Genomic DNA, 22,804 nt, shown 5'->3' with positions numbered 1-22,804 from the left:
GAGAGCCAGGGAGAGCCCCTGACACTCCTCTTGCCAGCAGGGAAAGCTCATTCCTGCCACGGTGGTTTTGATATTTCCTTGAACTGTGTATTGTAGGTGTTTTGAATTCTGGATTGGCAAACTAGATCTAGCTTGGGGAACCCCCTGAACTGCAAGCAGGATCCCCTCTCCCCCTACATCTACCTACCCACCCAATCTCTTCCTTCTGAGGCAGGGTGGGGGCGGGGTGACCCCTACAAGATGACTGGGTGACTCTGTGGCTAGGGAAGAGCACATGGCATGGCTGAGACGGTGGTGGGGGTGCCCGAGTAGAAGGTCTGCATACAGATGGGGGTCTCCCTTGCTGCTTGTGGCTGTGCTCCACGCTGCTGCTCATCTGCATCGCTTTCTCACTCTTCGCTCACTTGCTTTGGTCCCCAGGGTGGGAAAGGGCGGTTGCAGAGGTTGGGAGGTCTCCTTACCTCTGCGTTCCTGACTGCCTCCGATGCTCCATGCACCGATTCAGATGTTTGGTGCTAGCTTCGTTTTGCTGTGCTTTCTGCTCTCTCAGCTCAACCTCTTGGGCATACACAGTAGTGAGCCTTTCAACTTAGACAGGAACCTGGTGGGCATCCACTGAAGCTCAGGGCTTTAAGGAGAGGCCTTCCCAGGGTGTCAGTCCCACGGGATCATGTCTCCTCCCTGTGGTGATGCTGGGCACTGCACCTGTAGATGGCGCCTTGCTGCTCAGGGGAATTAGGTGGGCCACACGGAGCCAGGGAAACCCTCACCCCTATTTCCAGTATTCACCATACATGGTATGACCTTCACCTTGATTGTGATTTCTAACCCATAAGGCTTAGGGATCCCAGTCCCCAGTACGGGGAGACTTCTCCAGGTGACTCAGACCTGGTCGGCCTGAATGAGTGTGCTGGCTTGCTCTAGGTCCCATTTTTGGCTGTCCCTGGAGGGTGGGCAGCTGAGGACACTTGGGCTCCTTCCCTAGTCTAAGCCATTGCCAAGATGCCCACTTTGCTGCTATGGTACCTGCCTTGACCCAGCGTCCTTGTTTTCCCAAGGCAGAGCCGCTCTTAGGGTTGTGCCCTGGGTAAGATTCTCCCATAATGTAACTGGTAATTTGTCTAGTATATTGAGCATCAATTCTCCCTAAGGGCCCCTTGTCATAGAGGAGATACCAGCATTGGCTGAGGACCCAGCACGGTAAGGATTGGCACAGTCAAAATTGGGAAGGTCATTCCACCTTGGTCATCACCTCTTCCTGTCCTCGAACCTGGAAAGGCAGGTCTGCCCACTGCCACCTCCCTAAGGACCTTGCATGGATTCTCATCTCTCCAGTGTAACCCACCCCACCCCTTTGTCCCCCGATCTTCTCTCTTTCTTTTGGCCAGGATGAAGCGGGCACAGTTCGGGCCCCACGACTGGCTGTCTTTGCCAGTGCCACCAGGACCCACCTGGTTGCTGGTGGACACCCTGGAGCCCGAGACAGCATACCAGTTCAGCGTCCTGGCCCAGAATAAGCTGGGAACCAGCGCCTTCAGTGAGGTGGTCACTGTGAACACTTTAGGTGAGGGCCTGGGCAGATGTCTTGATGTTGTTTCTTAGTGCAATGGGAATAGGCTAAGGCATGGGTGGCAGTGGTGTTCCTGGCAGCTGACATTTTTATGCCAGGCACCTTGCTAAGCTCTTCATGTGATCGTGCCATTTGATCTCCAATGAGGATTTGCCCTGTCACTTTCTAGGGGTGGCCTGGACCAAAGTACCTCATCCTACATCCCATGAGCCAGATTGCTGTTGGGGAAGAAACTTTGAATTTTACCCTTCTGCCATAGGCCACATGTTTGCATCTTCCTGTGGCTTCACAGGGGGGTTTGGGGCCCTTCTTCCTTTTTTTGTACCAACTGCTGGTTCTTGCCTTTGGGCCTCAGCCCCATTTAGTGGCAGTTGTCTACCTTCCTCTCTGCTGCCAGAGTGGGCATCTGGAATGGCAGCACCAACCGCCTTCCTTGCCAGGATCCGTTACTACCACAAGGGTCTGAGAGCAGTGATGGAGGGCTCCCCAGTCTGCAGTGCCCCTTGCTGGGCCTTATTTTTTTTCTATTTGGGCCGATGGGGGACTTGCAAGAGCAAGTGTGTGCTTTGGAAGATCATCCTCCTTCCTTGGAAGAGAATGAAAGCTATGTTTTGTGGTGTCTTTACAGAGAACCCCTCTTATTAAAAAGATAATGACATTTAATTTTGTGTTCTTCCTGTAGTTCTCTCTTTCCTTTTTCCTTTTGAAGTACTCCATCCCCTATACTTTTTTTTTATAAGTACTCTCAAAACAGAGTTGTGAGACTTGTGCCCTCTCGCCCTGCTACTTCCCTTGGTCAGGAGGGCTCTGCCTGCTGCCCCTGGCCCCTGAAATGATGCCTGCTCTAGGCCATGGGAATGGGACTGCCACCTTGGGCCAGGGTGTCCCCAGGGACAGGTGTTTAGCCAGCAGGTGGCATGTGGGTGGATGAGGCCACAGCAGCCTCTCCTCCCCACCGAGCTACTTTCCTTCTCTTTCCTCCCCTGCACAGCATTCCCTATCACAACTCCAGAACCCCTGGTGCTGGTTACCCCACCGAGGTGCCTCACAGCCAATCGGACCCAGCAGGGTGTGCTCCTGTCTTGGCTCCCCCCTGCCAACCACAGCTTTCCCATCGATCGCTACGTCATGGAGTTTCGCGTGGCAGAGCGTTGGGAGACTTTAGATGATGCCATTCCAGGCACTGATGGAGAATTCTTTGCTAAGGATCTGTCACAGGTGAGGGCCTGGATTTTCCCTGACTTTTTTGTCCCAAATCTTCAAGTGACATGGCTCTTTCTAGAAGTTTTGAGTGACCCAACTCAGATGTATGAGATCCGGTGGAGTCCTGGCCTACCACTGCTCCTGTATTCTCCCAGAATGGCCTCCAAGGTTTAGAATCCTCAGATTGTTGCCACGGAGCCCCACCGAGTCAGGGAGTTCCAGTGTTGACACAAACCAGGGCAGGGCCAGCACACATAAGCAGGCACTGACCTCAGTTCCTTGCTAGGAGTTAAACCTGGGGGCGGGATGGACGGAAAAAATTTCCCGGAAGGACTACCTTCTTTGCCTGGGAAGGATCTATTAACAAATGAAGAGTCCACATTGCCTGACCACCCCAGCTGATCCCCCTTAAACTCTGGTCTCTTCCTGGTGGGAGAGATGTAGACAGACAATCGCATCTGTCTTTCAGTCTCCCTTTCCTGGACAGTTAATTCATGCTAGCATTGGCTCAGGGGGTTTCCACTACCTACCTGTGCATCTCTTCCCAGCTTTGCTTTCAGCAGCCTTTTATAGTTTGAAATCAGTCATGCTGAGGGTGTTTGCAGCATGGAAACTGGCAGATGATACAGTGAGGACTTTTTTTTAACCGCAGAGAGCATGTTGTTAGATGCTTCTGCTGCCCTGGGTGCCCTCTCCCATGAGAGATCACTGCAGGGTCAGTGGCGGTGGGGCCTGTGGTGGTCTCAGCCCCTCGGCTGACAGGGTATTACCCCTGGGGCTGTAGGACACCTGGTACGAGTTCCGGGTTCTGGCCGTCATGCAGGATCTGATCAGCGAGCCCAGCAACATCGCGGGTGTCTCCAGCACAGGTACTTTGGGGTGTGGGGGTTCTCTAACATGGGAGTCCCTTTGTGAAATGGCTAATATGAGAAAAGAGGCTGGGCTGGGAACAGAGGAGAGCTCTAGCTGGAACAATGTGTGGTAAAGCACTGCCAAAGCCCCTCAGATTGGTGCTTCTGCTCCAATGATGGCAGGGTGTGTTCGACTAAAGACCCACATTCAGGACTGTGTCTGTAAGAACCACGGAGAGGAATCCAGCCAGTCTTCTCATGATAGTATCAAATCCACATGGTTGAAGTTCTTTTGCTATCTATTTTCTGTTTCCTCCAGTGCTATCCTCTGTGCTGGGGTGGGCTGGGATGGAGCAAAGAGACAACAGGTCAACAAGTATTTATTGAATGCCCATTATAAGACTGCTTTATAATTATGGCGGTTTTATTTGGAAAATTGCTGTTTGGTGTTGTTTCCCTCCACTCTTTCCTCTCCCTTGATTTTTTTTTTTTTTCCAGGCTAAATAAAGCCAACTCCCTAGCATTTTCTCCATTTATTTTTCTTTTTCTTGGCCCTGGTCCCAATTCTCTACATCTTTCTCCAGCTACAGTTCCTGAAACTTAGCAGGGTCCCTTCCCCCCCAGGGAAGTTGTTCCTCTGATACTTAGTGATGAAGTAGTAGCAGTGTCCTGGGGTCCTGCTCTCACAAAAACCCTTAGGACCAGTTGGCAAGGAACTGGCTAAGAAGTTCATGGGCAGGGCTTATAGTTACAGAAGCACAGGGTAGGGGTGGAATGGGCAGATGCGTGGACAGGTGGGGAGAACCTGCAGGAGGTGGTGGGGGGTGGAGTGAAGTATGACTTCTGACATATATGTATACTTTTTACACAGAAAAAAGTATAGGCAGCAGAACCCAGCATGCTTCTGTCTTGGCTTCCCTCCAGGGAAGAGACTCAGCGAGGTGGAGAAACAGAGAATATAGTTTGCAGCCAAGGCCAGCATAGAGGACTTGAGGGTTTTGCAGGCTCATCTCAGTGAACTGTTCTGTATTCAGCGGTTTTTATGCCTGACTCCCAGGAGGAAACCTACGTGATCGGAAGGTTCCTCCTGGATAAATAAGGCTGCAGTGACCTCAGCATCCCCTGGATTGAAGGCCTCCCTCTCCAATGGCTGCAGCCTTCATTTTTCCATTCAGTCAGTCAGCATGACTTGGATTATTTTTATCCAGTGTTATTATTGACATAGCAATTATTTCTGGCCAGAAATGTACAGACTATATGGATTCCCCTTTTGATGAACCTAGAAGGAACTCACTAATATAACTGTCTTATGAGGTATAATAGGCCAGGGTCTACTCAGGTTCTGTTACTTAGGAACTCTGTGAATCTGGGTACAAAATGAGAGTCTCTTCTATGCTTACAAAAGAGGACATTAGGCTCCACTTAACGTCCCTGCCAGCCCTGGAGATCTGAACCTGATCTTCCTGGTGGAGATTACTGGCCTCCACTGTAACAAGTTAGAAGTGGACAGACAGAGTTCTAGAGGAATAGACCCTCCCCCCTGCTATGACTTTTTCCCCTCAAGGTGCCTTCCCAATGAGGCAGAAAGGGCCCCACTGGATGGTGGCATCACCATGCAGGCATGGCCTGGAGTACCAGTCGACACATGCTCCCCTCAGTCAGTGTCACCATTTAGGGAGTGGGAGCAGACATGTGATTTGTGGACCTCATGGGGATGATGTGTGATGCCGTGCATCAAAGCACTGTGCAAAATGCACAGAGCCAGTAGACATGATCGGTGCCATATCACTTATTGGGACTGAGATACCCGAGCTCTGTGGCAGGACCTTGACTTTTGCACACTCTCCCCTTCCCCTGCCACACAAACCTCATCAGTATGACAGGGGGCCATGGAGCTTGAGCCTTAATGTCTGTTCTACAGAGGTCAGGGAAAATACTGGGGACTAGTATCAGAGTAGGTGGGGGTCTGGGAGGGTGGGAGGAACTCAGGCCTGTTTGTCCCCGGCCCTCCCCGCAGACATCTTCCCACAGCCAGACCTGACCGACGACGGGCTCGCGCGGCCTGTGTTGGCTGGAATCGTAGCTACCATCTGCTTCTTAGCGGCTGCCATCCTATTCAGCACCCTGGCCGCCTGCTTCGTCAACAAGCAGCGCAAGCGTAAGCTCAAGCGCAAAAAAGGTGGGTATCTGTCCCTGACCACTCCCCTGCTCTACCTGGCCCAATTCCTCATCAGAGGTGACCGTTCCTTTTTAGCATGGTCCCCTGAAAATAGGGAAATTATGATCTTGTGGGTAAAGCTGCAGTGGGACTGGATTTGAAAGCAGGGAAAAGGCAGCATGGATGGTGGGGAGAGACTGATGGAACCAGCGCCTTGATGCAGACAGAGCAGGTGGGCAGTGGGTGGGAGGAACCTGCAGTCAGGCCTCTGAACTGGATGCAAAGGTACCAACAGAGGAAGGAGTGCTTCCCTCTGTGGCTTTGCTGCAGGCCTGGTGACACCTGGGGTGATTGATATGTTCTTAAGCATCCCTAGACAACCTGCTCTTTTTCCTTCCAGACCCCCCACTCTCCATCACTCACTGCAGGAAGAGTCTAGAGTCTCCGTAAGTGTCCCTGGAGAACCATGAGATGCTTCTGTGTGTGGTGTGGGTGGGAGGGAGAGGATAGTGGATGGCCCACCAGGCTCAGCACACAGCAGTGTTTCTGAGCGATCACTATTGATTGAGCTACGTGTCAATTTTAACTGGTCTACACCAGTAGTGGGATTAGTAGTGTAGACCATACAAAACAGCAGATCATTTGTTTCTCCTTACCTTTGGAAAATGTTTCCATCATATTTTTTTCATCCCAGTAGATTTGCCTTCGTATGTTTTGTCTGAGTGAATATGAAATGAACTTGCATTGCCTAAGCAACCTGGGGATGAAATTAGAGGTGTGAATAGGCAGAGTCTGGTCAGCAGCAGGAACAGGCAGAATCAAAGTAGAAATGTGAATGCAAACAGGCCACTTGCATCTAGACTATATCTAGTGGGCAGGAGTGTTTTGCACCAAAATGTGCATTTCATCTCCCCCTGTGTTTGTGATTTGTTAAGAGGAGAGAAGCAGTAATGGACGGTGTGTGCCTCTCTTGTCCTGCTCTCCACTGTCCCCACAGCTTGTCCTCTGGCAAGGTGAGCCCCGAGAGCATCCGGACACTCCGGGCGCCATCAGAGTCTTCCGATGACCAAGGTCAGCCAGCAGCCAAAAGGATGCTCAGCCCCACCCGGGAGAAGGAGCTGTCGTTATACAAGAAAACCAAAAGGGCAATCAGCAGCAAGAAGTACAGCGTGGCTAAGGCGGAGGCAGAGGCCGAGGCAACTACACCCATCGAGCTGATCAGCAGAGGTCCCGATGGCCGCTTTGTGATGGAGCCCTCCGAGATGGAGCCCTCCATGAAGAGCAGGCGCATCGAGGGCTTTCCCTTTGCAGAGGAGACGGACATGTACCCCGAGTTCCGCCAGTCAGATGAGGAGAATGATGACCCGCTAGTGCCCACATCTGTGGCTGCCCTGAAGTCCCAGCTGACCCCTCTGTCATCCAGCCAGGAGTCCTACCTGCCACCACCAGCATACAGCCCTCGGTTCCAGCCCCGTGGGCTGGAGGGACCCAGCGGCCTGGAAGGTCGACTCCAGGCTACGGGCCAGGCCAGGCCCCCCGCCCCCCGGCCCTTCCACCATGGCCAGTATTATGGGTACCTGAGCAGCAGCAGCCCTGGGGAGGTGGAGCCTCCACCCTTCTACATGCCGGAAGTGGGCAGCCCCTTGAGCTCTGTCATGTCCTCCCCACCCCTGCACACCGAGGGGCCTTTTGGCCACCCCACCATCCCCGAGGAAAACGGAGAGAATTGTTCGAACAGCACGCTGCCCTTGACTCAGACACCCACAGGAGGGCGCTCCCCTGAGCCCTGGGGCCGGCCAGAGTTCCCCTTTGGGGGACTGGAAACCCCAGCCATGATGTTCCCCCACCAGCTGCACCCCTGTGACGTGACCGAGAGTCTGCAGTCCAAGGCCTGCCTCCCCCGAGGACTGCCCCCCTCCTCCCTCCAGGTACCCTCGGCCTACCCAGGCATCCTGTCTCTGGAGGCACCAAAGGGTTGGGCAGGCAAGTCGCCAGGCAGAGGCCCCGTCCCAGTGCCCGCCGCCACCAAGTGGCAGGATAGACCTATGCAACCTCTGGTGAGCCAAGGGCAGCTAAGACATACCAGCCAAGGTATGGGCATACCCGTGTTGCCTTACCCCGAGCCGGCTGAGCCCGGGGGGCACGGTGGCCCCAGCACATTTGGCCTGGACACTCGGTGGTATGAGCCCCAGCCCCGGCCCCGGCCCAGCCCCCGGCAGGCCAGGCGCACCGAGCCCAGTTTACATCAAGTGGTGCTACAGCCCTCCCGGCTCTCGCCTCTGACCCAAAGTCCCCTCAGCTCCCGTACTGGCTCCCCTGAGCTGGCCGCCCGGGCCCGGCCCCGCCCGGGGCTCTTGCAGCAGGCGGAGATGTCTGAGATCACTCTCCAGCCGCCGGCCGCTGTCAGCTTCTCTCGAAAGTCTACGCCCTCGTCCACCGGCTCTCCCTCCCAGAGCAGCCGCAGCGGGAGCCCCAGCTTCCGGCCCACCATGGGCTTCACTACTCTGGCCACAGGCTACCCCTCCCCTCCGCCTGGTCCCACAGGACCTGGGGACAACTTGGATGTGTTTGGACAGGCGCCTTCCCCTCGAAGGATGGGGGAGGAGCTGCTCAGACCAGAGGCCCCCCCACCACCATTACCTACTTCAGGGTGAGTGTGTGCTGGTTTCTCCTGCCCACCTCCACCTGGTCATCTCCCTCTCCCCATCTCTTACCCTGCCCTCCACTCCCTCCATCAACCCGAATGACAGGGCTTGTCTGGACATGCTGCAGCATCCCTTTGGAGGGGGGACGGGATTCTGGTCTCCACATTGGTGGGATGTAGTCTCTGGGGTGGGGGTGGGGCTTACCTGCCCAGGTATCCTGCCAGGAGCTGGAGGGCTCTTCTCCACCCAGGCCAGAGCTCTCAGAGGCCTTGGGGTGATGGGGCGCGGGCACACTTGGACAAGGGGAGTGTGGTGCACCCGAATGAGTGGTCCACCACTTCCTCTTGGAGTGATAGTTCTTCACGTCCCTGTGGTCCTGGCATGGGGGTGGTTTGCACAGAGACCTCGTGTCCAGCCTTCCTTGCCTTCCCCGGCCCCTCCTCCTCGCTAAGCAGGACCCGGAAGCCTGACTTCCCTGGACTTCCCTGACTTCCCAGGCCAGGGGCTCCTGTTCCCCATTGCTGCCCTTAGCTGCCCAGTGGGCACCAGCCCCTCCCACGGCCTCTCCACCAGGGCATCCTGGAGCTGGAACAAAATCTCAGGCCTGTGAACCTTGTGTCTGGAGCCACATACCCCACCCCAACCTGTGTGCCTCGCAGGGAGCTGCAGACAGACAGACAGACAGACACACTCCTGCGATCAGCCTGCCTGAGAGAGCACACTCTAAACTGTAGCAGCTGGTATTCCAGGTACCAGAGTCCCAGAGTCGGCCTGGACACCTGTCTGCGCCTCTTTTTTTCTTGTCTTTCTTCCCTTTCCTTCCTCCTTTCTCCTCCTCCTGCCCTTCCTTCCTCCTCAAGTCCGTCTTTCTCTGTCTGTCTTTCTTCCTTCTCCGTCTTCTTTGGGTTGCCAGAAGAGCCTGCAATGTCTCTGTAGTGCTCCTCAGCCTTCCCCCTGTCTTTCTGGTTCAGTCCTTCGGTCTCTTCTTGATGTGGCCGCCTGTGCAGGGAGCAGAGAGTTCCAGAGGAGGCCGGCCTGGTGGTAGGCAGGATGGGAGGCGGTTGAGGAGGAGGGAGCCCAGTGCCCTTCCCCTGCCCCACTCACTCCCACCCTCTCTGGTACCTGGAAGTGCAAGCCTCACCTCCCACCCCCACCCTGCTCCTGGTGGGGGGGAGAGGGGAGTGGGCCCAGGGAACAGGAGAGCTCCAGCAAGCTCCAGCCCCAGCGGAGAGCCAGGTGGGCGCCCAGGCAGGCGCCGAGCCTCGGGCACCTGTGTCTGTGCAGGAGATGCTGTGCGCGCAGCCCTGTCGTCTGTGCTTGTACCGCGCTCTCATCTGCTTCGTCCCATCGTGCCGTCTGATTTTCTGTCTCTCTCCTCTCCTTCCCCTCACCCCATTCTCTGGCCTCGCTTGTCGGTTCTCTGGTCCCTGTGCTCCCCCCCTCCTCCCCTCTGGGTGTGCGTGGGTGGTCCCCCCATGGCCCGTGTTGATAACTGCTTTGTTTCTGATTGATCTCAGCTATCTGGGCAGTGTTGTCGAGACAAGCCTCTCCTCAGCTCAATAGGTAAGGGAGCTCCACGGCTGGGGTGGGGCGGGGGGGTGGACAGGCGGATGGGGCTTTGGCAGGGCCATCGCTTCCTTGACAGGGGAATCCAAACCATGTCCCCTCACCCCCTTTGTGGGGGCAGCAGCCTCCGCTCCTCAATTCCCCATGGCTTCTGGGTTCCCCACATCATGCTGCTCCAACAGCCCCACCAGGCCACGCTCGGGCACTGCCTAGCTGCAGCTTCTGACCCTCCACCCCCATGTCAAGCCCTCCCCCTGGAGCCTCCTTGCAGTTTTCCTCACTCAGACACCTCGCCATCCTGCTGCTGACACACCTAGAGCTTCCCACAGAGGCCCCTGGGACTCTGCATGCACCCTGAGGGACCTAGAATGCCTGAGATCGGCTTTGCATCTCTGCACCCTTGGAGATCTGTCTGGGGCCACGATGGTGACCAGAAACACCTGCACCGCTCCCCCACGTCTTCTGCCTAGTTTTCCCAGTAGCCTCAGGCAGAGTGCTCTGCTTCCTCCCTAACCCTCTCCCATCCCCACTTCCCATCCCCCAGCTCTTCCCCTGGGGTTGCTGGTCCCTCACTGTCTTCTTGGGATCTTACCAACATTCAGCCCTCTCAAGGAGCATGGGGGTGGGGTGGGGCCCAGCACCTTCCCACAGTAGCCAGGTCCTCAGGATATGTCTCCTGCAGTCCTGCTAGGACAGGGGCAGGCCAGGCCCTTGGGTCACAGTTTAGGGAAAGGGTCTTGGGAGGCACTGGGTGGGTGTTGGGGGAGTGGAGAGAACAGACTTCCTAAGCAGAAGAAAGTCTTGCTGGTGAGAGGCACAAAAACCCAAACTTGAGGCCCCGCCTGCCCTCCTCGATGCCTGCTCTAGCCTTCCAGTGGAGGTCTCGGGAATGGGCATTTTATAGGGTGTCAATTCTTTTCAGGAGGCTTTTAGAGCTCCCTGAGGCTTTCTGTCTCTGAGGGTGACCAAGAAGACGCTGCTTTTTGCCATGGACACCCTAACTTGTGCAGCTGCAGGCGCGGGGCACTTGGCTGGGAACAGAGCCTCCCTGGAGGCCCCAGGGGAGCTGTTAGCTAGGCCGGTGATCCTAACTTGAAACTCCAAATCTCCTTCAGTCACAAGTACTGCCTCCCATAGGGAGGACGGCCTTGCTGTTACTTTATGATCTGCAGCTATAAAACTGTCAGCAGCCGAGAAAGCCTGAGATTGTGTACGAGGCCGACCAGGTGCATTGTGGCTGTTAGCACTGGAGAGAGCATGGAGGGCGTAGAAAATAGTTTTGAGCCCACCTGCTCCTGCATCTCGCTGGCTGGACTCTCCAAAGTGACAGTGACTGGACCGCCCCCCCTGTCCCCTGCTCTCCCTCCTTGTTCCCCAATTATGACCCCTCTGTGGCCCCCAGAGGTGTGATGTCCCAGGACCACTGTCATTCCAGTCCTGATAAGGACCTGGACCTCTTCTCATTTATTACTGTTATTGTCACCCTCCGTCCCCACCCCTCCCCCCACTGGACCTGTGACCCTCCTCCCACATCGAGCCCCCTTGCCCCTCGCGCCAGCGCCGAGACTGCCGAGCTGTCCTCTCACTGCTGTGGCAAACCCAGAAACCAAGGGCAGCGAGGAGGGAGCCTTGTTTCCTCCGGGGCCTGGCCAGCATCCCCAGCCTAGGAGAATGAGATCCTCCTTGCAGCCTCAGGTTAGACCATCCCTGTGCTGGGCGGCAGGAGCCACGCTGCTCACCTGCTTGCTGAGAGCCACCTGGTTGCCGGTTGCCATAGCTGCTGGGGCCATTGGGAGGCGTCCGGCTCCTCTTCAGACGCTGTCTTCATGCTGCGCCTTTGCATGTGTCTCCACTCGGTCTGGCTTGGAGATGTGACACGTCTTGTCTACGTTCGTTCTCGCTCTGTTCCTGTTTCCTTCAATTCTCTCCTGTTCCTTCTCCCCAGACCCACAGTTGTTTCCCTCCTCTCCTCCTTTCTCTCTCCCCTCTGCTCCTCTTCCCAACTCCCACCTCAAACCTGGGAGTTGTACTGCGTGGCCCCGTCCCTTGCCTGGTGGTTTTCTGGGCTCCCTGTCTGAGGCCCGCAGTAGCCCTGTTCTCACATCTCCCTGAATTCCTTTTCCTGTTAATAGCGACCGTGGCCTGGATGACGCAGGTGGGTCTGGGAGTGTGGGTTGTGCCCCCTTTTACCAGGTGAGCCCTAGGAAGGGTTATTTTCCCCTAGGGAAATAACCCTGCCCGGCACTGGTTTGTACCCTGATCCCACTAAAAAGGTGCCATCTGGTCAAAACTGGGCAGGAGCTGGCTGCAGGTCCTGTTCTTCTATTTTGGATATGGACCATGGGTTCACCTTTGTCCTGGCTGCACCTCGAACCCCAGGGGATCTTCCCCGACCTCTCATCCACAGAACACAGGTGAGCAGGCAGTGAGGAGGACAGCGTGCTCTTTAAATCACTTCTGCCTGGTGGCCGGGTGTGACGGTCGGCTCCGAGGGCCCTGGAGTTTGAACTTTCTGTCCTGTGCTTTTGCCACGTGTGAACTTGGCTGTGTCTTGCCTCTGCTGCTCTGGATAAGCAGAGAGCTAAGCAGCTATGGGCTCTTGGGCTAAATAGTTGTGATTTGGGTTTTGCATGGATTTTATGAAAAGAGAAAGCAAGTATTAAAGCAAATTCTAGGCATTTACTGCTAGTTCTTGTGTGTAAAGAAATACCAGTGGGACGGAGACTGAGAATTTATGGGGAATATGCTGTGGAAGATCCAGAGCACACTCTGGGCTTTAAAACTTTACCTTTCTTACTTCCTGGGAGGAGAACCCCTGAGTTTGCTGAATTTGTTGTATGTTTTAGAAGAATTGAGGTTGACTCAGAAGAGAATGTGACCCTGGGTTGTCCAGGGCTGGGTGATGTTCTAATAGGGTAGGCTACCGGCCAGTCCCAGGTTCACGTTGAGGCTTTATTCCCAGGCTGGGATAGAGTCGCTTAACCCAAACTTCCTACTGTCTGAGACATGTCAGAACCAAAAACTCCATTACCGGAAAGTTCCCCAGGTGAGCTTGACATTGACTGGGGAACATGGGCACCCTTCCTAGAAAGGGTGGCAATTTGATTCCAATGGGCTTTGTAGGCTGCAGGTAAAGTTGTTGGAACACATTTCCTATGTCTTTTCTGTATGATTGGCTAAACATAGAGACCCCTTTTGGTCCCCTCCTTCCCCTGCCTTTTTCTTTCTCCTTCTTCCCTTCCCTCCCTCCTATCCTGCCAGAAACTTGTTTTTATTTTTCTCTCCTGCATTGGGAGTGGCTTGGTACAGCCAGGAGTCTTCTTTTGTCCTGTCTGGGAGCACTGGGTCCAACGTGGGGGCAGGTGGACAGCAGGTGTCCTGGAAGGCCTGGAGCTTGGCTCTTTCACCAGCACAAATTGGCAACCCCCCTGGATGGATCATTCCAGTTTGGGAATTTTTTGCCTTCAGACCTAACTTGAGCCAGCTTTCCCCAGCCCTGTCTGTCTTACTGGCTCTGCCACTGCCGCAGGGAACATTGGGGTGGTTGCTGTGTGCGGGCCCAGGGCCGCAGGCGTCTCTATAAGGGGGGGACGCAGTGCTTTTCTTCTGTGTGGCTGCTGTGCCTATTACTTCAGGAAGAAATTAGAAGAGTGTTCAACTTTCTTGAGAGTCTTGGCTCCATCACATAATGGATGATTGGCCAAGCTACTGAACCACTCCCATTTCAGTGTCTCAATATGAAAAATGGGGTCAGTGTAGTTCTTACCCCTTAGAGTTGTAAGGATGGAAGAAAATGGTTGTAGAGAACATAGAATATTGCCTGGCTTGGTAAGTGGTGAATAAATGCTACATGATAAAAATAATAATAGTGATAACATATTGAATGTAACAATAATAGCCTATCTGGAATATAATGTCTTGGAGAATCCATAGAATTTTCAGGGGTGCTCTGTGCCAGTTAATCTCATGCCTCATCCACCCCGGATTGTGTTGTAGCACCCACACGTCTCCTCGGGTCAGATGTCACCCTCTTCTTGTATGTCTCTCTTCAAAGGCTGGCCAGGCCTGGGGGACAGATCAACAATAGATTCATATCTTTGATTTTCCTTTTAGGCAGCGTGAAGAAGCAATAGTCAAGGATGAGAATGGGGTGAGGACATTTGACCAGCATTGGAAATCATGCTTCCTCACACCCTAGCCAGCTTCATCCTTTGCCTACCTTCCAAACTCCCTTCCAGCTACTGCCACTGCTGAGGACTCTCTGTAGGTAGACTCTGGAGTTTGTGAAAGAGGAAGGAATGGGGTGTTGGCAGATTGGGGTCTATGGGGGTGGAAGACCTGACTTCCAATGGTGAGTTGGATGACTTTCCTACAAGACTGTGCGTGTGCAGTGCACGTGTAGGTGGGACTTCTTAGCTCTGTGCGCTCAGGTGACCTTTTCCAACCCAGAAGTTGTCTCTGATCTGAACTTTGGAGCAGATTCTTGATACTTTATTTACTAAAGGGCTGTGGAATGATGACATCCATCAAAGAAGATGGAGGTTGCTTCATTGTCAACCCCCAGAGACCAGAGGCTTGTCTGCAATTAGTCTGTAAGTTTTTTTTTCTTCCCTCATCCCAGTAAAGCTATCTGGTGTTGGGGAGGTGGGGCTGCAGTCTTTGTATCCCTTGGTCATTTTTTTATACCTCAGACTGCTGCTCAACATTGGGGATTTCCTCTCCCTCACAGGGCTGGCTGGCCTACTTCTATTAATCAGGATATACCCAAACCAGTTGTGATGGAGATGGAAGAGGGAGATGTGGGGGTGGAGGCAGAGTGCCCGCACCCCCGACCTTGTGCTAATGGCAGCACCCATGGGAAAGAAAGAGCAATCTGTCTCTCTCTTTCTGCTTTTATTCCTCAGGCTTCAAGTTTGGCTTCCTTTGACAAGAAATGGCTTTGAGAACATATCTTCTAGATTTTCTTCTTTTATGGCTCTTGGAAAATTCTCTCCAATATGCACGATTGTCACAGACAGTCTCTCCTTTCAGCCTGGTACCCTTTGTTACCTGGTCTGTACGACTCCCTCTAATGTGCTGACTTTGTCTAAACCATGAAAAATTGATCTGTCAGGCAAATGGCAACATCCACTCTATAAGTGGAGGAGAAAGAGATCATCTATATGGTCTCCCTTCCCACCAACCCCCATTTCTCCATTGAATCTTAAAATATAGAGGTTCACTGGATGCTCACTACCAATGGCCAGGGCTTTGCAAGGTTGCCAGGTTTGGACACTGTAACCATCACAATCTGCTTCTACCCTCTCCTGTTCTCTGACATGACTGATGAAATCTCAGCCCTGTCTGCAGAGGGTCAGGGAGACACCCCTCCTAAAGGATTTGCTGCACTTGGCTATTGGGGTTCTGCCCAAATCCAGGGGCTGAAGGGAGAAGCCCCTTGAAACTGGGTTTGAGGTTCCTCCATCTCACTGGGCGTTGGGTTTCTTATTTAGTTCTGACTTTCTCTTGTTTGGAGGAGGACAGTTAATTGGGGTTGGGGTTGATCACCACCCACTTTAATTTGCCATTTTATTTTTCGTTTTTAAAGGTCTTGATTGTGATGGTTTCTAAGAACTTCAGATATTGGCGCTGTTCCCTTCTCCGACTTTATTCCTCACAGCTTGAGTTCTACGCCATGGGGCTCGTATTAAAGTCTCTCTCCCTTTCCTAGGTCTTCTGATTGCCCTGCAGCCTGGTTTCCATCTGAGGTAGGCCTCCTGCTGCTGGAACGTTCTACTGGGTTTTCTTCCTTCCAGGAGTGATAGAAAGGCAGGTGGCAAGGAACCGTCGTGGACCCTGGGACCCCACAGAACTGTCCTGTCTTCCTCTGGGCCCACTAGTTGGATTCCTTCCAGCCTCTCTTCCAAAGCTCCCTCTTGGGGAGCTTACCTGTGCCTCTCTAATTGTCCCTTCCAGAACACATCCACCTGCACCCGGGAATGCTGCTGCACCTGAGAGGCTGGAGGCTCTGAAATACCAACGGATAAAGAAGCCCAAAAAGTCATCTAAGGGCTCTTCGAAGTCAAAGAAACGATCCGGTAAATGGCAGGAAGCGCCCTGCTCCTCTCTCCACCTCGCCCTGCCATTATTATGGGATTATTGGCTCAGGAGCCCAACCTTGGGTTTCCTCTAGAATTGCATCCACCAGCTTATCTTGTTCTTCTCAACATGACTTTCCAATATAATTTTCCTATAAAAATGCGGATATAGTTAAATGCTCTGATTGCCCTCCTGATTGTGTCTCCTCCCACTTGGTGCTATGCATCCTTTTAGGAACATCCTAGACATGCAATATATCCTGTTCTTTGAATGGATTTTTATTTTTGAACGATGAAAGTAGTCTCTTAGTATCTTATTTTTTTCGCTCAGCAATATGACTTGTTCCAGCTTAGCTCCTTATAGTTTTCTTTATTATTTTGGGTCTTCTCGTTGGACATGGTGATTATTGGACCCTACTCAGTGCCGAGGCACCATGGCAACCCCAACAGGTTGGCTTTTCTTAGTGAGAAAGTGAAATCTCCTTATCTTGTAGACAAGACACCTCTATTGAACTATGTCTAAGTTTATCTAGCATTAATAGGTAGCTTCTAAGATAGTGTAAAATAACTCAGTTGTTTTCTAGACCTAGAAAATTTCTCACTCTTTATCATAGACGCCTTTTGTACCAGTGGCTTCAGACATGTTGTGATAGGCTGTCAAAGGAGACTGCTGAACAGCATCCTTGCAATCTGAGTGACCCCTGCAGAGGGACTTTCTTTAGAGATGGGCTTATGGAAAAATGCTACCCAGAGGCTCCTTGAAGTTTCGGAAGATGCTGAGTGCTTATTTCTCACTTAGCCTTTTGGGTGGTGCTGTTTCCTATTATTTTGCAGACAGGATTGCTGAGAGAGAAAAAGAAAATGTGTTTTTTTTAGAATTTGTGTGAGAAATTGAGGCAAAGCCATTTTAATTTAAGGTCCATCTGTCTGTCTATCTGTCATCTTTGTTTTACAAAGGTCACATCATATAAGTGCCTATATTCTTTCCTGTTCTGTTCCCTGGTCTAACAACTCTCATAAGTCTGTTTTTGCCCTGATCTCTTCCCTAAGCTCAAGTCTCATGTTTCTAGCTGCCTGCTGAACATACTCTTCGATGCTTTATAAGCCTTTAAAATGTCCAAAATAGAGTTATTGATTATCCTCTCCAAATGTGTTTATCTTCAGCTCCTCCCCAGTTTCATAAATAGCACTGCTATCTACCCAGTTGTGCAGGCTACTTCAACCTTGGTTCTTGCTCTCGCATCTTTCATCCAGAACACCTGGTAAGGTCTGTTGGGTCAATTTATAAAATGTATTCTGTATCTGACTGCTTGTTTCTGTCTCAGCTGCTAAAACTAACTTCTGAGTCATTGTTATCTCTTGCCTTGACTGTTGTGGCTTCCTCCTTGCTTCTTCTACAGAATATTCTACACATAGCAACCAGGGTGATGTTTAGGAAACGTTATAACATCCTCTCTCTTTCAGTTATGCATGCGTGCACCTACATATGCATGCACAATTCTGATTAAAACCTTCCAGAAGCTTCTCGCTGTAGCCAGAACAGATTTCAAACTTCTGGTGATGACTTGTCAGTCTCTTCTGCTTCACCATCCTCTGTTCTCTCTGCTTCCGCTGCGATGCCTTCCTTCTGTTGGGGGAACCTGCCAGATTTGCTCTTAACTTGGGCTTTCATTCTGACTGTTCTTTTTGTTGGGAACACTTTTCCCTCAGATCTTCGGGAGGCGCATATTCAAGACTGAACTCAAGTGTTACTCTTTCTGAGAGCAGAAGCAGTGACTTAGTCATTTGCTCTCACATGACCCTATTTTGTCTTTTTTCATAGCACTTTTCTTATCTGAAAATTTTATTTTTGTATTTTTTGTCTTTACAGTTTGCCTCTTCCTTTTTGCTGTCACTTTGAAGTATAATCTAGAAAGCAAGGGTGTCCCACTGTGTCTCCAGACTGGCCATGTGACAGAGAGGAGACCCTGCAGTGCGGGAAGGGCAGGGTCTGGCTTGGTGGCACTTAAGAGAGTCTTGGGTAAAGCTGATCACTGCTTGGGAAAAGATAGAAAAGATGCACTGCATTCCCACCTGTTAGAAACCCTGACCCCTGGTACCTAGGGTGATACCTGGTAGTAGGCATTGATACTTCTTTATTAAAAGAAAAAAGATAGATAAAAGATTTTAAATAGATGTACTAAATACTAAATAAAAGATAGAAAAGAAATATTGACTGACCAGATCTATGGATCTATAGAAAGTCATGTCCATTGTACTTCTTGGATGGCTGCGGAGCCAGTGGAGCAGAGGTGGGTTCACTGTGGTGAAGAAGGTGGTTCTTTCACTGCAGTTTGCTTTGGTCTCCCAGACGCTCGGGATTCTTTGTCTTAATGCTAGACATCCCGAGTAGTGGCCCAGGCAGAGGGAGATGAGTGTGTGAGGCTGTGCTCTGCCTGTCACCCACTTTCTTTTCTTTTCATTTTCCCGCGTGCCCAACCCCTTCTCCTAGACGGTTCTGCCTCCCAGGCTCAGCAGCTTCCAAACTCTCAGGTTCTGTGGCCCGATGAAGCTGTCTGCCTCCGAAAGAAGAAGAGACATTCCCGGCCTGACCCTTTTGCCCGGCTCTCAGACTTGTATCACCGCCAGCTTCCAGAAGACCAGACGGCAATTCTCAACAGCATGGACCAGGACGACCCCGGCCACGCTACTCTGCTGTGACACCACACGATTCTGAGCGCCCCCAGAGCAAGGATGCCAGGCTGAGGGGAGGCGGGGTGTACGATGAAGGGTGTGCTGCCCCCCCTCATCCTTCTTCTCAGAGGAGGGCCTTAGACCTCAGCTTGCCCCCGCTCCTGCCAGAGTAGGGGGGTCTCCTCTGAGTCCTCGTTTCCAGGACAGGGGTTCGGGGCAGAGCTCTCTCTGTAGGTAGAGATCGAGAAGTGAACTGGGGACAGGGAGATCTGCCTCCTCCCACCTCTCCCTTCTTCACTAGATTAGTTTTTCTCACCTCTTCAAACACCTTTGAAAGTGAAGAAGAGGAAAGCAATGACTTTTACTGCTCTCTGCTTCTGTTTCTGGTTTTCAAGTCTCGGAAGTGGGTTGGCCTTCCATGCGGTCTTCCAGACCCTACATATATATAGATATAGATACAAATGCACATGTATGTAGTTGGTGGGTTTCTCTATGTGTATATATATGTACATTGAAGCAAAGTGCTATGGATTTCTGTGGCCAATGAGAGGAGGAGGAAGAGGCAGCAGACGTGGGGCTTGTGGCTGGGTGCCCCCTGTCTCTGTCTTGGCTGTTCTCCCTGAAACAGAATTCATGCCTTCTCAGCCGAATTCACTCTCTGTCTCTACCTTCTCCCATGCAGAGCATAAGTGTGGGCTTCCCACGATTACTGGCTATCTGCTTTGGGGGTCCAGCAATGAGAACTAAACCAAGCCTTTATTTCTTGCCTCCTGGATGACAAAGGGTGGGTAGGCAGAGGGCCAGACTGGCATCTTTCCTCCTTCCACCATTTGGCTCATGCTTCAGAAGCAGAAGTTGCTTCAGAGTAGGCCTGAGAGACAGGCCCAAACCCAAGCTCATCTGCCAGTCCCTTTTGGTCCAGCCGGAGCCAGCGGCCTTGTGGCCAAAGGGCCTCCCATTCTGGAACCATCTGTGCTCAGCACTGAGCTGCCGCAGCTCTATTTATATCTGCCTCTGGCTCGGCACCCTCTGGAGTGCTGTTCCAAAGCCGCTGATTGGATTCCTCCTTTTCTTTTGTGGGAGCTAATTCCCCAGATTGATTAATTGCCACTTGTGGGGAGCCCGCCTGTGGCTCCCTTCCTTGCTCTCCACGTGCCGCCTGCCGACTCCTCTTTGCCCTGGGGCCTCCTCCACCCCATGGACCCACGCTCCAATGGGATGGGAGCAGACGAAGCTAGGAAGCCTCTGTTTTCTGGGGTGCTCTGGATCCCCCCCTCTTTGTCCAGTTCTATTTATGTGGACCTGGCTGAGGCATGGGGATGGCTTGTGACAGGGGTGGTAGCTGGGGGCATGGGCTCTGATCCTTTCTCTGCCAAAATCTTGTTCTAGTTCAAACTGTTAGCACCCAGAGCTTCTGTGAGGTTACCTTACAGTGATTCTTCCAATAAGATAATGGTGCTGCCCAAGAAAAGGGCAGAGGCCCTGATGGGGGATGGGGCTGCATGGGCTCTCTTCCTGTGAAAGGAGCCATCCTTCTAGCTGCCCTGCAGTAAAGGTGGCGCTGAGCTTCCTTGAAGTATTTCCTTCTTGGTGCTGCTGTCTCAATGGGTGAGGGGACATTCACTGCTCCCCTTCTACCTGCTTGGACATTGGCCAAGTCAAAGCATTGGAGGCTTTAACTAGTCTCGCTGCAGTTTGCCAATGGCTCAGTCCAATGACCTAGACAAGGGAGGCCCTGAGAACCCAGAATTGCTCTTTCTGGGAGCTTCCATCTTAGGAAATCTTCTCTGCCAAACAGACCCCGGTGCTTCCTTTCTCTCACCTGGTGAGCGGGGACCAACTCCACCCTTGGGGTACTGCATGCAAGTTACATGACCACAGCTCATTTTTGAACTTGACAGTCATAACGAAAGAGTTCCTGCCCCATTCCCCGAGGTTGGGCCTGGTGCCTGTGTGGGAGAACTCCTCTGGGGGTCCAACTCACATTACTGCTGGGCCAGCAATTCCAGTGAGTGGAAAAGCAGAGGCTGGAAGACTCCATCCTCTTGAGGCAGCATTACCTCTGCCACTATGCCCACATAAAATGACTCACCGAGTACCTCTTGTGGGGTGCAGGCTTGGAGGTGGGGTCTCACACCAGGTGGCCTTTGTAACCTCACAGCATGGTTCCTCCAGCAAGGTGGATTTCTGCTGGAATATGAATTGTGAGATATCAGGTCTGCAGAACATCAGGAAAATTTGGCCAAGCTTTCTGAGCCTCATGCTGCAAATTCTAGGCCCTGAGGTTTCACAGGAAGAGAAAATGAGGTGGAATGCTTTGCTTCCTTAGGATGTTGTAAGGACTGTGGTGCCTCAGATGCTGTCCGTGTGTTCCCTGGGGACACACCACCTCAAGATGTCCCCAGTGCTAACACTGGTGCTGACTTGTTCCTTTCTCTGGCAGTGCCCCTTACCTCAGCACTTCAGACCAAATTAGGGAAGCCCATGCTTTCTGGTGGCTGCTGGGTAGCAGCTGTGCTGGGGCAGCCCCAGGCTTGGGAAAGGCCAACCTGTCTCCCAGTGGCCTCACATTCATTTCTCCTCCAAAGAGGGGTTCTTTCTTGCAATGGTGTCCTTGGAGGCCAGCAGCCTTCCTGCGTCCCCAGGAGCTGTTTTACTCCTTCCTTTAAGAACTGCAGTGGAAGGATATGGTCCCCTCTCTCCTTGTGATGCAGGCCAAGGATGTCCCAGACACACACGTTGCTGGCTGTGTGCAAGCGTGTGAGGGTGTGGGTGTATGCGCGTGATCGGGCTGCAGCCATTTCTAGGGAACATATGTCCTTTGTCCCCTGCCTTCGGACCATTGGATGAGCATTAGTGAGTTTCCTAGGACGTCCACATGCCAATCGGTGGGAAGTCAGAGGTCTTCCAAGCTTCCCCCTGTGTGGCGTGGCAGCCTTGCAGTAGAAGTGGCTCAGATAAAAATCTATTCTTGGGTCTCAGACTGTTTTCTGCCCCTGAAAAGTGAGTCTTGACTGGAAAGCTGTTTCAGGGTTAGGTGACCAGGAAAAGGGCAAAATGATTCTTGAAGGGGCCTGAGGCTGCAGGCACTTGGGGAGTCTGGGAATCGTTTGGGGAAGACAATAAGCAATATGAAGGCTGTTTCGTGACTGCTGGTTGGCCAGGCTGAGTAGGTTCCTGGCTTGAGTGGGGTAATGTAATGTGTATGGACTGTGATATGTTCCTCACCCTCACAGGAGGAGGAAACCCCATGGTCTCCCCTGCCCTTCTCCCTAGGAGCTTACCTCCGTGAGAGGAGTCTTATGAGGGGCCTTTTGAAATTTCACTTTCTCCACAGAAAGGGGACTTTGTTCTGTGGGGCTGGCAGGATCTGTGACCCCCTTTGTGGAGGGGACTGTGTCCCATGTTCATGCTCTTGGGGGGTCTCAAGCAAGAGTGAATTGAGGTGAGGCGTGATTAATATTTTTCAATGGTCTCTGTCTTGATTTTGGATTTGGGGGTCTGAAATATTTGCAGTCAAACTGATTTTAGTTGTTTTCCTTTGTCCTTTTCATCCAGAGATTCAGATGTGGAATTTCCTGAATTTCCTTTATTTGGGGGGGCAAGGTGGATTAAAAAGTAGCTTCAAGGGAGAAACAGACTTCACAGAGCATCGGGATCTGATCCTGGCTCCCACTTCCCAGGATTAGAACCCAGGGCTGAAGTGTATGTGCCTGGAGCTGTTTCTTCCAATTTTCTTAGAAAAAGTCTTTTGGGGGTTGGGGTGGGCTGGGGGGAAGAATTGTACATAAAGTACATTTTATCACTATGTAGCGAATCATATGAAAAGCTAAAGGTAATCTTGGCCTTGCTTTGCTTGCATGTAAAGGAGCATTGGGGGCACCACTGGGAGGTAGGAAGGGCAGAGGGGGACAGGATGGTGAGGCAGGTCTCCTGAGTACCACTCTCTCTGAGGGGAAGTGCATGTATTCAGGGCATCTCTCAACCCAGCTATGCCTTTCTGGTCTTTTTGGGCAGGCTGGAGTGTGAAGCCCTTTGGGGTCATGCTGCTCATTGCTTTG

The 22,804-nt window shown here is 52.3% G+C and overlaps 1 protein-coding gene across 1 annotated transcript in view; it reads left to right on the top strand.

Annotated features, from left to right (window-relative positions):
* Window positions 1–22,467, top strand: part of IGSF9B (immunoglobulin superfamily member 9B) — a 52,014-nt gene extending 29,547 nt beyond the window's left edge. The window contains exons 13-20 of the mRNA XM_037505650.2: window positions 1,389–1,564; window positions 2,562–2,788; window positions 3,558–3,642; window positions 5,642–5,803; window positions 6,183–6,228; window positions 6,780–8,432; window positions 15,949–16,070; window positions 18,562–22,467. Of these exons, the coding sequence (XP_037361547.1) occupies window positions 1,389–1,564; window positions 2,562–2,788; window positions 3,558–3,642; window positions 5,642–5,803; window positions 6,183–6,228; window positions 6,780–8,432; window positions 15,949–16,070; window positions 18,562–18,770 (2,680 nt within the window). The 3' untranslated portion in view covers window positions 18,771–22,467. The remainder of the gene's footprint in view (window positions 1–1,388; window positions 1,565–2,561; window positions 2,789–3,557; window positions 3,643–5,641; window positions 5,804–6,182; window positions 6,229–6,779; window positions 8,433–15,948; window positions 16,071–18,561) is intronic.
* The last annotated feature ends 337 nt before the right edge of the window (window positions 22,468–22,804 follow it).

The sequence above is a fragment of the Talpa occidentalis genome, unplaced genomic scaffold, assembly GCF_014898055.3.
Source record: "Talpa occidentalis isolate TD23 unplaced genomic scaffold, MPIMG_talOcc4v2.1 talOcc4.12, whole genome shotgun sequence".
NCBI lineage: Eukaryota > Metazoa > Chordata > Mammalia > Eulipotyphla > Talpidae > Talpa > Talpa occidentalis.
The sequence above is the reverse complement of the archived record's forward strand: the minus strand, read 5'-3'. Positions and strand labels throughout refer to the sequence as shown.